Source organism: Seriola aureovittata, chromosome 11, assembly GCF_021018895.1.
Source record: "Seriola aureovittata isolate HTS-2021-v1 ecotype China chromosome 11, ASM2101889v1, whole genome shotgun sequence".
In the NCBI taxonomy this organism is placed as follows: Eukaryota; Metazoa; Chordata; class Actinopteri; order Carangiformes; family Carangidae; genus Seriola; species Seriola aureovittata.
Window position 1 is genome coordinate 21,858,777 of NC_079374.1, and position 13,279 is coordinate 21,872,055.

Below are 13,279 nucleotides of genomic sequence, written 5' to 3' on the forward strand. Positions count from 1 at the left end.
TTCAACGCTCTGACTCTTGTTTGGAGCTGAATGCGAACACTGTGACAGGTACATGGTGCTCTAAGGGAGGATAACATCAGACGTGCTTTGTAAGCTGACATATCTGACACAGGCTCGTGCTTGTGTGGCTGTTTGCGTGCATGCGTGTGTGTGTGTGTGTGTGTGTGTGTGTGTGTGTGTGTGTGTGTCTGCGCTCGTGTCTATCTGTGTGTATGTGATTCCAGGTTCTGGCTGATGCCGTCTCTCGCCTGGTGGTGGATAAGTTCAGTGAGCTGACAGACAACTTCACCTCCCCCCATGCACGACGGAAAGTCCTAGCAGGGGTCGTCATGACAACAGGTAGATTTTAAGGGGAAGAGATGGTTTGTGTTTTTATGCTTAGAGAATACACTGTCAGTCAATTTTTAAGTGTTCCAGGTTTCAAGCCCTGAAAGCAGATGACAGTATTCATGGTTGAGAGCCAGTGTGTTCAGTCTAATAATCTGTTCTGAGTAATGTGTATATACATATTTTGCACCATCTGCAATAACCTTAATGCCTTGAACACTTACAGTTTTGTTTTCAGTACATTTATCAAGTGCTGTAGTTAGCTGTCGCTGTAAATTTGAGATACTTTATTATTTTACCATTTTATTCTTCTAATCCACTAGTTAAAAATTTTACATGCTAAACATATGATGAACAAATGAACACATATGACACATAATTTTTTTTTTTTTAAAAAAACTACCTGCCGGTAAATAAAATTTGCTTCACCTCAACTAACTAGACATTGAAATGCCTAAAATGGATAATTTGTAGTGAAGAACCTACAGAGAACTCGTTTGTGGTGAGTTTCAGCTTATTGTTTCACTGTTCAGCCACAGTACTCCACCTGCTCAGCACCATACAGCAGACAGACAAAGTAAACCACTAGCTGAGTCAGATATTTCAATCCTTTTGTCAACTTTAAGGTCATCATGTTTTTGCAACAGGAACAACTTTCCAACCAGGTTGCAAATTATTCCAGTCTGACCTCTCAAGGCAGACTTTAGGCCACATGTACAGCATGTACTTTTAGGGTTTGCATCCATTGACTAATATGCCCCCCCCCCCCCCCCCCCCCCCCCCCAACAGGGACAGATGTTAAGGAAGCACAGGTCATTTGTGTCTCCACGGGAACCAAATGCATCAACGGTGAGTACATGAGTGACCGTGGCCTGGCGCTCAATGACTGCCACGCTGAGATAATCGCCCGGCGCTCGCTCATCAGGTACCTCTACACTCAGCTGGAGTTCTTCCTCAGGTCAGTAGACAGTGTAAAATTTATTTTCTATAAGCAAAGTACAGTGTTTTGCCTGTGGCGTTTTGTTGTGTTGTTGTATTGATAATTTAATTAATTTTAAGCCCAGTTAAATGAGCTACAATAAAAAAAATAAAAAGTAAACATACTTTCATTGTTGTTTGTCAGCCACTTATTGAAAATGCCATTTGTCTGTTGTCATAGCAACACTAAGGAGGACCACCAGAAGTCGATATTCATGCACTGTGACAAGGGGGGCTACAGGTTAAGGGACAACGTTCAGTTCCACCTCTACATCAGCACCTCGCCCTGCGGAGACGCCAGGATCTTCTCCCCACACGAGGCCGGAGTGGAAGGTTCGCATCGATCGCAGAGCATCCTCCTCTCTCCCCCTCTCCTCAGCCAACATGTTATTAACTTGGTCTCGTCTTAGTACGGAATTCAGCTTCTGCAAGTTTATTTTATTTAATTAAATTTGTAGGTTTTCCTCTTATGCTTGGTTTCATTTAATTAGAATTTTATTCCAATGTCCAAATACACATAAGAGGCACATTTAAACAAGGCTACAGTAATTAGAGCTTTTTGTCATTCTCTGTCTGTCTCTATCAGTCTTTCTCTCGCCCAGCCCACCCACACCGTCTGTCTGATTAACCTCCCTCTTACTCTTGTCAGACTGTTTTCCGTTACACATGGCAGACTGAATAGAAAACAGCCACATTCAATTAGTCACTGAATTGATGGCGCCTGCTGGTGAAACAGCAGAAAACATTGATAACATAATAAAAATAATAAGTCATTCTTGTGTGGAAGCTATTTTTTTTGTTTTCTTTTCTTGTAATCTGTTTTCTGATGTTGAGGAGATTTCTTTTACATGTTTACATATTGATAGGGAGGTGTTAGTACTATATGTCAAACAGTTTCATAAACCGACCATTAGTCTGAAAGGTTGTCTGAACACAGAGAGCTAGTCAGTGTTTTATGCGTGTCTCTTCCTTATGTCTCTGTTACTGTGTTGTCTCACTCAGACCAAGGAGACAGACATCCTAACCGGAAAGCTCGGGGCCAGCTAAGGACCAAAATTGAGTCAGGGGAGGGCACCATCCCCGTGAGGTCCAGTAACACAATCCAGACCTGGGACGGGGTGCTGCAAGGAGAGAGGTTACTCACAATGTCCTGCAGTGACAAGATCGCAAGGTAATTTGGTTCAGATAACAACCCTTACTTGTAATGGTATTGTTATATATGTTTGTATGTGCTAAATATGAAGCCCATTAGCTTATCTTAGCTTGGCATAAAGACTTGAAATAGGTGGAGACACCTCACCTGGCTCTGTTCATAGGTTAAAAAACAAAAAATGACCCACCAGCATCTCTAAAGCTCAGTAATTTATTGATTAGTATTTGTTTAATCTGCATAAAAATTGGTAACTCTTAATTAATATTAGCCAAAATGTTGAACTATTTCTTCAAGCAGAACGCACATTTTGCTTCATCTGCAACAACTAAATGTGTTTGATTCTCATGGTGTAACCTGCTGGGTATCTGCAGGTCTGGAAATGCCTTAACAAGCACTCAAAACAAGGCTTAGTAAGTCAGAGGTTATGAATATTTTTCCTTCCTTCTTCTGCTGCTTTATCTGGCCCCAGGTCACATTAATTGATAAATTATATTATTAGAAACTATTATATACAGCTGGGAAGTACTGGCAAAAATGTCAATAGCAATGAATTAATGTACTTAAAAATAATAATAAATTATAGCAGGCTGAGAAACAGCTTTTTTCCTCAAGCCATGGACAAGCTGCATTTATATGTATAATGTCTATTTATTATGATGATTTTTATGACTATTTTACCTTTATTATTTATTTATGCCACTGGAAGGAGTGGAGTGGTTAATATGTGCCCCGATATGAAATGACAATAAAGTATCTATCTAAATTTTATTCATTATATTGCCAGCAGCCAATATAATGTCATTCAGTGACTGCTGTGACCACGAAAAATGTATTCAATTGTGGTTTTAGAAAGGTCTTAAATATAATTTTGCAGAAAACCTGAACTTTCTACCTAAACCATAATTAGCCAGGAACCATGCTATTCTTGTTATGTCGTACTGCAATGAATTGCATTATTTCCTCGCTTTGTCATTTCAAGTTTATTTTCCTCAGGGAGTGTCAGGGACAGCTGAATTTATGGATACTCTGTCCCGGGGGCCATTTTTGCAGGCAGATCATAGCGTCTTTAGTCTCTGTCCATGTTCAAGGCAACACTGTGCCTCCCCTGTGATGAACGATAAAACTTCTCCATAACTCTTCTCACGAGCCCTTTTCCTTCTCCTTCTCTTCTTCCTCCTCGATCGCAATACCTTGCCTGAACGGTGATTGAAGGCGGAGTGTGTATTTGATGAGGGAGATGTCTGCCTTGTAATGGGTGCTGTATGCACTGTGTGAGAGGTTTTGCACTTTCAGCGTGTCAGTGCTGCTACTAGTGATTCAAATTTTTTGTGGTTGTCCAAAATTGAGGGATCCAAGTCAGTAGAGGGCAAAATAGGTTGGAGACCGTACATGTAGTCATGTGGGTTTTTTTTGTTTTTTTTCTGGTCAAGCTTTACCAGACAAGTTCAAACATGAAATATATTAAAGTTGACACTTTTACAGTTGATACAGAGCACCAGAAAATTAACCCTTCACAGTGAAGCTAATGGACTGCTATTATGAGTATCTCTGTCCTACTGTGAAAAACCATTATGCAAGGCTTCTCACTCTTTCACTCTTTCACTCACTTACTCACGTCATCTTAGGACACAGCCATTAGCCAAGTCACATTTATGTTGCTCATCTGCTTCTGTTCCTGTGTCAGTTATTGTAGGCTGCTATTTGATACAACTGACCGGGACACTTTGACTTTTGCTCTCTCCTTTAGATATTGTTTTCTCTCCTCTCATCTTCCTTTGATTACATGCTCAGCCGCGCATCTTCGGCAAGAACAAGCAGTCCTCCGCCTCGCGTCCGTTGTTCTCAGCTGTTTGAATGAGCAAACAGGCGAAGCTCTTATGGCTTATTTCTCTCTGTTTGTCCTGTTTTCTCTTGTCGTTTTTTTTTTTTTTTTTTTTAACAGCTGATCACGTGGGACTTCTGAATTGTTCTGACCTTGTTCTTGTGTGTGTGTGAGCATGTGTGTGCGTGCGTGCGTGTGTGTGTGTGTATACTGTATGTGTGTAGATGCATAGAGCATGATATTGAATAAAATAACAACAAAGAAATACAGAGATGTTTGACGGGAATGAAATTGAATGCCTCTGAAAACATAACTCAAAATGTGTGCGCTTGCTTGTCTCTGGTTCTTTTATATACTGTGTGTGTCCTTCATAGTCTTTTCAGATATATTTCTGTAGCCGGGATGTGATGACAAAATTTGCAGGTGTGTGTGTGAGTGTGAGTGTGAGTGTGTGTGTGTGTGTGTGTGTGTGTTGTTTGTGCATGGCCCAAAATATTATGAAGCTGTTTGACTGTGCTCAGTGTGTGCTTTACTGCTCGCAGCTATGAATTCAGATTTCATTTTGCCCTCCCTCAGCTTGACACACAATGCCACGCACTTGCTCACACACAGACCCACAGAGAATATTGCATATGGAAACAATGGACCCTCTGTGTCGCCTGGGGACTTATAGTATGCTTGCATATTCCTCATTGTTCTGGATGCATTTTGGTAATTTCACACACTTTCAAACAGCCTCAAGTGAAAGGGAGAGTGAGAAGTGTGTATTTGATGAGGGAGCTGTCTGCTGAGTAGTGGGTATTGTTTACACTGTCGGTGTCTTCTTTTTTATCAATTTGTACCCTTCCCTAAAGGATAAAGGTTAGTGGTGATCAATGTTTTTCTCCTTATCAACCAATCCAACAAAAAGACCTAAACCAACGATGACCTGATTGTACTAACCACTACTACAGTAAACCAAAGCCTCACATATTTCATTCCTCTATGCCGTTGCTCCATCGTTGTCCAAAAACTAATAAAAACACATCAGTGAGCTACAGCGTTACACTGGACACGTTTATACAATACCATGTACATGGGCACTGTAATTTCAGCAAAAGGTTTATTCCTCCGCAGCAGAATACAGTCCCTAACAAATGTATTATTTTCTCCAGTTTGAGTAATGTTTGCTAAAAACTACGTTATCCAGCTCTTTTAGGAAATGATTTAGCCGATTGATTACCAGATAGGACATTTTTGTGAAAATAATATATGAATCTTGATGTAAAATAAATCAGACATATTTATGTTGCTGAGATCTATGACTGTACATTTTAGTGTAGATCCAGATCACAATCTGTATCAGTCTGACATATTGGGTTGTTTGGCCTGGGTGGCGGTATAAACTCTCCTGAATGCCATTCTAGTTTACAAAATAAATGTATATATTCATGACCTGTTGTTGTGTGTAGGATTTAGTGGTGAGGTTGCTGCCAAGTGAATACCCCTCCCATCACCCCTCCCTTTCCAAGAGTGCAGGTGTATGTAAAAACGTAAAAGGCCCTCTCTAGAGCTAGTGTTCGGTTTGTCCAATCTGGGTTACTATAGAAACATGACGGTGCAACTTGGCGTCCTCTGTGGAAGATGACCTGCTCCCTAGGTAGATAAGGGCTCATTCTGAGCTACTGATGAATACATAGTTATGTATATCATATTCCATTTCTGCCACTAGATCAACTTAAATCCTTCACACTGGTCATATAAAGATTTACATCTTAGGACTGTATGTGCTTGAGGCCGAACACCTGAAACAGGACAGGAAAAGATACAGAGAAGCTTGATGTTGGTTTTGGTCTTTTCATGGAATTTATTGACGACAACAAATATATAAAATAACACCAGCCTTATCCGTTAAATCATTCATCCCTTAAACTTTTGCTTTTTCTCGCTTTCTTTACTCGATCTGTCTCCATTCTGCTACCCCGCCCCCTCCCCACCCCTCTCTCTCGCCCCCTCCCTCCCCCACTGAGGTGGGCAGGCAATGCTTCACAGAGCATGTCAATGGGAAAATGACTGGGGAGAGATGGCTAATGACACAGCATAGAAATACACAGAAGTGTGTAGAAAATGAAACTGGATACCTTGGAATGTACTCATATATGTTGCTCGTGCTGCTGAGTGTGTCCACTTCCAGTACACACGTAACATATGATCATATTTCTATGTGTATTCGGTCTCTGAACCTTTCAGTTCTTATGAAACTTGTCATACGTAGTGTCTCCAGGACACTTTAAAAGCTGATCACTATCATTTCTACACGTCGTCTGCATTTTTGGTGAAGCGTGTTGTCATGATTAATAAGAGAAGGAGTTGACACTTTCTAATAACTAGAATGAAAATGTAGTTTTCTACTGATTGTGGCAGCTAACGCAGGCAGTTGCTATGGAATCAAGGTATACATCATATAACTCATTTGAATGTAATTGATGTTTCCTGATATTTATGAATGTGAATTAAGAGTTGTAAGGTGAGCCAGGTTTGGTCTTATGTGACTATTTGATTATCTTCTGAAAAACTGATAGCGTCTCTGTTGAGTGAAGTTAGATCTGTTACAAATGGAAGTGCATTCTCAGGGGAAAGGTATCTGTCCAACAAATAGGCAACACTTCCAGTTTATCTAATGTCTGTGTTTTTTTTTTTCCCTCTGCAGGTGGAATGTGGTGGGCATCCAGGGCTCTTTGATGAGCTACTTCACAGAGCCAGTCTACTTCTCCAGCATCATCCTCGGCAGCCTTTACCACGCTGACCACCTCTCCCGGGCCATGTACCAGCGCATCGCAGATATTGAGGACCTGCCACAGCAGTTCACCCTCAACAGGCCTTTACTCAGTGGTAAGAGTCCGCTTTGATGTGGAGCAGATGGGGAAACAAGAAAGAAAATCAGATAAGATTTCTGCTCTAACGTGCTGAATTTTTAACTTAACAAGAGAAGTTGAAGCAGTAGCATGATCGTGTTTCACATTCTCATGCTTTGAGGGGATCACTTTGTTATTATTTGATAATCAAACTCCAGATATCTAAATAGCAAAGAGGAGGATGGTAAGCCTAAGCAGTAAACATGTTTATCCTCCTCGCTGGTCAGTCCACAGCAGGAAGACCGTCATTGCTTTTCTCATGTTTGATATGAGCTGACATTTACCTTGTTCCTGGGGAATTTGAATAGCTTTATCATTTTGTGTAAATTTTCAGCATTGGCTTGACCTTTTTAAAAAGGCCATATAGATCAGGATTCCATTTTTTTTCTGACTTTCCATTTTTAGATAGCATTCAGTTTTTGTCTTCTGGTTGTTCAGAGTTTCCCTAATAGAAATGTTAGCTTTCCCACATCTTTTTGCACCAACCACATTTGGTTTCTCTTTCTGTCCCTTTCTTTTACCAAACAGTATTCACCCTACACTTGTTACAGACATTGACAACAGTAAAAATCATGAATCCTTGAGTTTCTGTTGCTCTCTCATGGCACATATGCACTTTTCCGTTACAACAACAACAACAACAGATTCATCCAATGAAATTATTAGTAATTTTGTTTCAGTAATTGAATCAATCCGAGATGTCAGACAGAAGTAGACAAAAGCAGGATTCTCATTTTGGCCAGCAACCGCTGATTTTATCTCCTCAAGTGACAGCTGGCACAGGCAAATTTTATCAGCTGTAGCTAGCGAGCTAATTAAGCTAATGTTTACTCCATGAGGTGATTGAAAACTCTGTCACAGCTGGTTTGTTTTAAATGAGAATCTTGTAAAAGGGGTCTAAATAAACAATTAAGGGCTACATTTGTTGTATTGTAAAAGGTTAGAAGCTAAAAGGCCGCATCCTCACTAACTGATATGTAACACCACCGTTAGCTGGGGTTGTGTTCCCGAAATACAATCAAGAGCAGGACAGAGCCTAAACTCTGATAGCATCCAGTTTAGATCATACGGGATGACATGAGGCGTCGTATCACGGAGCCTGGATATATATACGTGCAGCTCCCCCTCTGAGGTCGCTCTCTCTAAATGGCGGGGGTAAAGGAGATAATAGTAAGGGGTTATTAACCTTTTCCGCTTTAGAAAGTTTTTAGCTGTGAAGGGCTGTGGTGTTAGAGCACTGAGGATTTCATCCCCTTTAAATCATCTTCTGCCACAAGTGCTGTCAAATGGAACCAAGGAGCTTAATAGGCACACTCACACACACACATACACACACAGAGCAAGACACAGGGATTTATGGCATCCATATATCTCCCATTTATGCTAGAGATACAGTTGAGGCTGAAGTCCCATAACGTGCTGGAAGAGAGCGAGCTGGGTCCTCCTGGGTGGATGGTACTGTTTGTCTCCACTGAGCAACACAAAATAAATGACAAAAAGAAACAAAGTGCTGTTTCAAGATACTGGAGCTGTGGGAGTAGCTGTCATTGGAAGGAATAGGCTTCCATGTTTGGATACCTCATCCATTGTTTAAAACATCCATGCAGCGGGGGAGCAGTGGGTTTAGTTGCTGTGGGCCTCCCATGGTAACTTTAGAGGAAGGTAAAAGAAGATAATCATCTCATTACTGAACAATCCCTTCTCTCCAAACTTTCAGCGTCTGAAGGCTCTTGGCCTAATGTTGGGAAAAGATTCTTGCAACATGAACAGTTTCTCTTGATGTACTGCTTGACCCTGGGTGTTTCTGATTTCAGGTATAAGTAATGCAGAGGCCAGGCAGCCAGGCAAGGCACCAAACTTCAGTGTGAACTGGACGGTGGGCGACCAGGCCCTCGAGGTCATCAATGCAACCACAGGAAAGGACGACATGGGCCGAGCTTCACGTCTTTGCAAGCACGCCCTCTACAGCCGCTGGGTGCGCCTACACTCGAAGGTAAAGATACTGTGCTCAGTTGTTGTGAAGCATTTCGGTCCGTACCATGAAGAAGTCTGATACCAGGCCTTGTTCACTCGCCATGTGTGCTGCTTTTTGTTTCTGCAGTTTCGGCCACATTTTGCTGGTTCATCATCCGGTCACTTTTTGTTGAATCAGTCATCAAACACAATTTAAGCATTTGCAGGTGCTACTGTGTGATCCAGCTGCAACACGTCAATCGTCCTGCGATGAGGTTATAGCGGATTTGATTCGTGTCATATTAAGCAGCTGGAAGCAAAAAATCTGACCTCCTTGAAAAGCAGAATTGAGGAAAAATAGTTGGACACTTCAGTGAGAGACTGTGGAGGTCAAGCAGTACATACATGAATTCCAGTAGTAGCATGATTGGTTCCCAGACCTACCTACAGAGATCTGATTGGTCAAATGGACTGAAACATCAACTACTGACACTGTGGGTATAAGTTAATATCTTGGAAAACTAACCTTAAAATTAGAGTGAGGAGAATCAGTCTTGCTGATTGAATTTATGCTGACGCTACAGAGCTGCAGTCAATATTAGGAGCTGCACAGTTGGGTGTATTTACTGTATATTAACTTTACTTGGTGACATGACTTTGTCTCTTTCCGTTTCAGCTGTCATCCATCTTGCGGATCAAGGTGCTGAAGCCCAGTTCCTACCATGAAGCCAAGCAGGCAGCGACAGAGTATCACTCTGCTAAGCAGGCGCTCATCAAGGCCTTCCACAAGGCCGGCCTGGGGGCGTGGGTCAAAAAGCCCATTGAGCAAGACCAGTTCACCCTCAGCTCCTGAGGGAGTCAAGGGACCAATGCATTCCTATACCCCCCACTCCTTCCCCCCTGACCCAGGCCTGAAAGCAAGAGAGCCCCTTATTAACAGCCCGCCCACACAGACACTTACCTCCGTCCCATGTGTCGGCACGCACGTGCACTTTGTACTGTGGAAATAAACGTGCGTAGTTTCACAAACCATCCATAGCTCGTCATTCTCATTCCTCAGAGGACCTCAGCCTCACCGTGTCTCCTCCTTTTTATTTTTATTTTTAATGGATGGTGTTTTTCATCTACTTGTTTTCTGTTTTAAAACTGGAATCCATGGTTTTTACACCAGTCAGTTGTTTATGTTTCCCAGAGAAATCATGTTTAACATGTGAAAGTTGAAATTATACAGTTTTTGTCTATTTTCTTGATCAGTGATTGTAGCCAGTTTAGGGTGAAATGTAGCCTAGAAACACAGGATCTTTGTCAAGTAAATCCAATGTGTATGGACCTAAAAAATATATATATACTTGCTAAAATTAACAACTATGACGAACTTTAATTTAAAGATGCATAAATCTTCAGGATGTAAATCTAGTACTGAAAAGAAAGAGAACATAAAATAGTTATAACATTTAATGTGTGTCATTTGGTCCGTTGCTTAGGTGAGACTACATGTTGTTAGCCCCTGTATTAAAGATGAAAATGTTACACAATATTGTCGCCCTGTTTGATTCACTGACTGGAAGGAATATACAGTACAGGCCAGGTGACACTGCAGTTTAGTGAACTTTTGTTTATTTTTAATGTCTTATTCATTCATTCATGCATATGTTCTGTAAGTTATTTTACGCCACTCTCATTTCATACTTGAACACTGGGGGGTCATGTTGACTCCTTCCCTCGCCTGGGTCTTGGGACAAGCTTTGGGAGGTGCTGCACGTTGTATTTTTTTCTTGATCTAAGCCATGGCTTTGCATGGGAACTGAACTGGGAGGCCTGCAGAGCAGAAAACATGCGGTGGAGAGCCCCGTGCATCCATCAGTGAATGATTTTGAATGAATGCCAGCATCTTCCTCCACAGGCAGCTTTGAATCTGTGTCTCTGTTTTCTAGATTTCTTGTGACTTATTGTTTGTTTGTTTTGGGGGGAGGGAACGGGACAGTTTTTTTTTTTGTTTGTTTTTCTTAAGATTGGGCATTTGAGGATAGGGGATAACACTGCAGTGAAAATAGTGATAGTATAAACAGACCTCTCAGATCTTGTAACTATGTCACTTTGTGGATGGGATCCATGATAGCCGTCAGTTGAACTATCCATAGGAGGCATGGTCTGTGTACTGTAGTGCCACGTACAGTACCGTATATGAAGTTACACTCACTAGATACCACATTATGCCAGTCTGTAGTGATTGTCTGAGATGCAAACATGTTGTAATCCCTCCACATAACTCTCTCTCTCTGGAAACACCTGGAGGAGCAGTGAAGTACCATGCAGTCCCTGTGTGAGCAGACTGAAAGTTGTATGCTAACACAGTACCTGATCAACTCTGCCAGTTGGTTACAACCAAATGTCTCACAGTGTGATGTCATTTTTCGTCCTCCTCTCTTCTACTTCAGAAACACGTTAGTTGCGTAGCTCGAGAAGACCTTTGTGATTTGGTTCGACACCTGTACACCCTGAGTGCATCAATGTCCTCATGTTTTAAATGTGTTAATGAGGACCAGTTTCCACGTGAACCGCAGTCAATTCCTATTCCAAGCTGTAGGAAAATGTATGCGTGTGTGGGTGTGTGTGTGTGTGTGCATGTATGTGTGTGTGTATGTGTGTGCGCAATCTCTGTGTGCTCAGGCGTCTTTAAGCATACTCTGTGGAATCTTCACCAAAGATGATGATGTCCATGTGTGTTTCTGTCCCAGTGTTTTCCTTACAAAGATGTTTTTTTTAAATATATTTTACACTTTTTTTTTTCTTTTTTTTTTTTGGGATCAACATTTATTTGTTTTTTTTGTATATCCACTGACCAATGTACTTTTTGATTTGTACAAAAACAGTGTATTCAATCCAATATGGGGGAAATTGAATTGTCAGGCTTCTTTAGTGCATCTGTTGCTGTCGGTGGCCACGTGTATATTGTGTGACCTGCGATCATTATTGCTGCAATATAGTAGTTTTGTGTATATAAGGAACAACACAAATGACTAATTCTGTTCCTGTACAATCAATTCATCCCATTCTCTTGAAAACTGTTTTTAGATCTTTCCCTGTTTTCGGGATAGTGAAGATGTTCATGTTCCTAAGTAGGTATTAGTGGTTCTATGTGACTCACTGGGCACCATAAAGCATGGCACTAACACTGCCGGGGTTATTACAGGCTTCATCCCAATTGTAGCCACCCGTGTTTTAAAAAAAAAAAAAAAAATGATATGCATTGTAAGGTGCCTGAGCTAAAAGTGGCATCCACTAGCTGGCACGTGTGATGTCTTCTATGTACCTTTTTCACTTATATTTGGTTGTTTTATGAGTCAGTATTAGAGAACAAGAGGGAATCTCCCAGACTTGACTTGAAGGTAAAAACCTTGTAAGCAGTGGGATCCAGTGCCCCCTGACAAATAGACCCAGACCAAAGTCACAAGCAATATTCCTGATGTCTCCTTTAATGTCAGCCCACCCCAAACAGGAGTCTGAATAAGTTTCCTTCCCCCTTTGCTCGTCTCCTGGTATCTTCTCTCTCCACGAAGCTGTCTGAGGTTTTTATATAGATATATATAGATATATATATCTATATATACATATTTCCCCCCTAAAGACTGCCTGCTTCTTGAGTTTTGTTTTTCTTTTGACTGCACTAAAGATGTCAACTGATGATGTCATGATGAAAAACCGTCCCCGTTTATGGATCGGATGGCAACTATCACAGCAAGAAATGAACTGCTTCTGCTTAACCCTTTGTGAATCCTCAATGATGGTCAGTGCCCCCCTCCTCCTCCCCCGCAGCTGCGTCTGCAGTGGGTTTATTTTTTATTTTTTTGTTTCGTTTTGTTCGGTGACTCCAGTGGCGCTCAGTGTTTGTCCACTCTGGGTCCACCGCTCCCCGTTCTCCCTCTCTCCAGTTGTCCGATGTGTGAAAACCTACACCAACAAAAACCACAACCTTGCATGTACTTCAAACACTGAAGCTGCACCTAGCATGATGACAAACTTTTAAAGGACTCGTGTAGAAAAACAAAAAAATAAAACAGATAAAGATAGATATATAAAATGAACAAAAAAGAATAAAAGAGTTCTTAGTTTACTTTTGCACATGGCTGGGATTCTTTCTTATCGACGTTT

The 13,279-nt window shown here is 41.3% G+C and overlaps 1 protein-coding gene across 4 annotated transcripts in view; it reads left to right on the plus strand.

Annotated features, from left to right (window-relative positions):
* Positions 1-13,241, plus strand: part of adarb1b (adenosine deaminase RNA specific B1b) — a 114,116-nt gene extending 100,875 nt beyond the window's left edge. For all 4 annotated transcript variants that reach the window (XM_056388859.1, XM_056388861.1, XM_056388860.1 and 1 more), the window contains 7 exons: positions 225-339; positions 1,117-1,285; positions 1,487-1,638; positions 2,308-2,476; positions 6,970-7,151; positions 8,989-9,167; positions 9,804-13,241. In XM_056388859.1, the coding sequence (XP_056244834.1) occupies positions 225-339; positions 1,117-1,285; positions 1,487-1,638; positions 2,308-2,476; positions 6,970-7,151; positions 8,989-9,167; positions 9,804-9,980 (1,143 nt within the window). In that variant the 3' untranslated portion in view covers positions 9,981-13,241. The remainder of the gene's footprint in view (positions 1-224; positions 340-1,116; positions 1,286-1,486; positions 1,639-2,307; positions 2,477-6,969; positions 7,152-8,988; positions 9,168-9,803) is intronic.
* Positions 13,242-13,279: the final 38 nt, after the last annotated feature.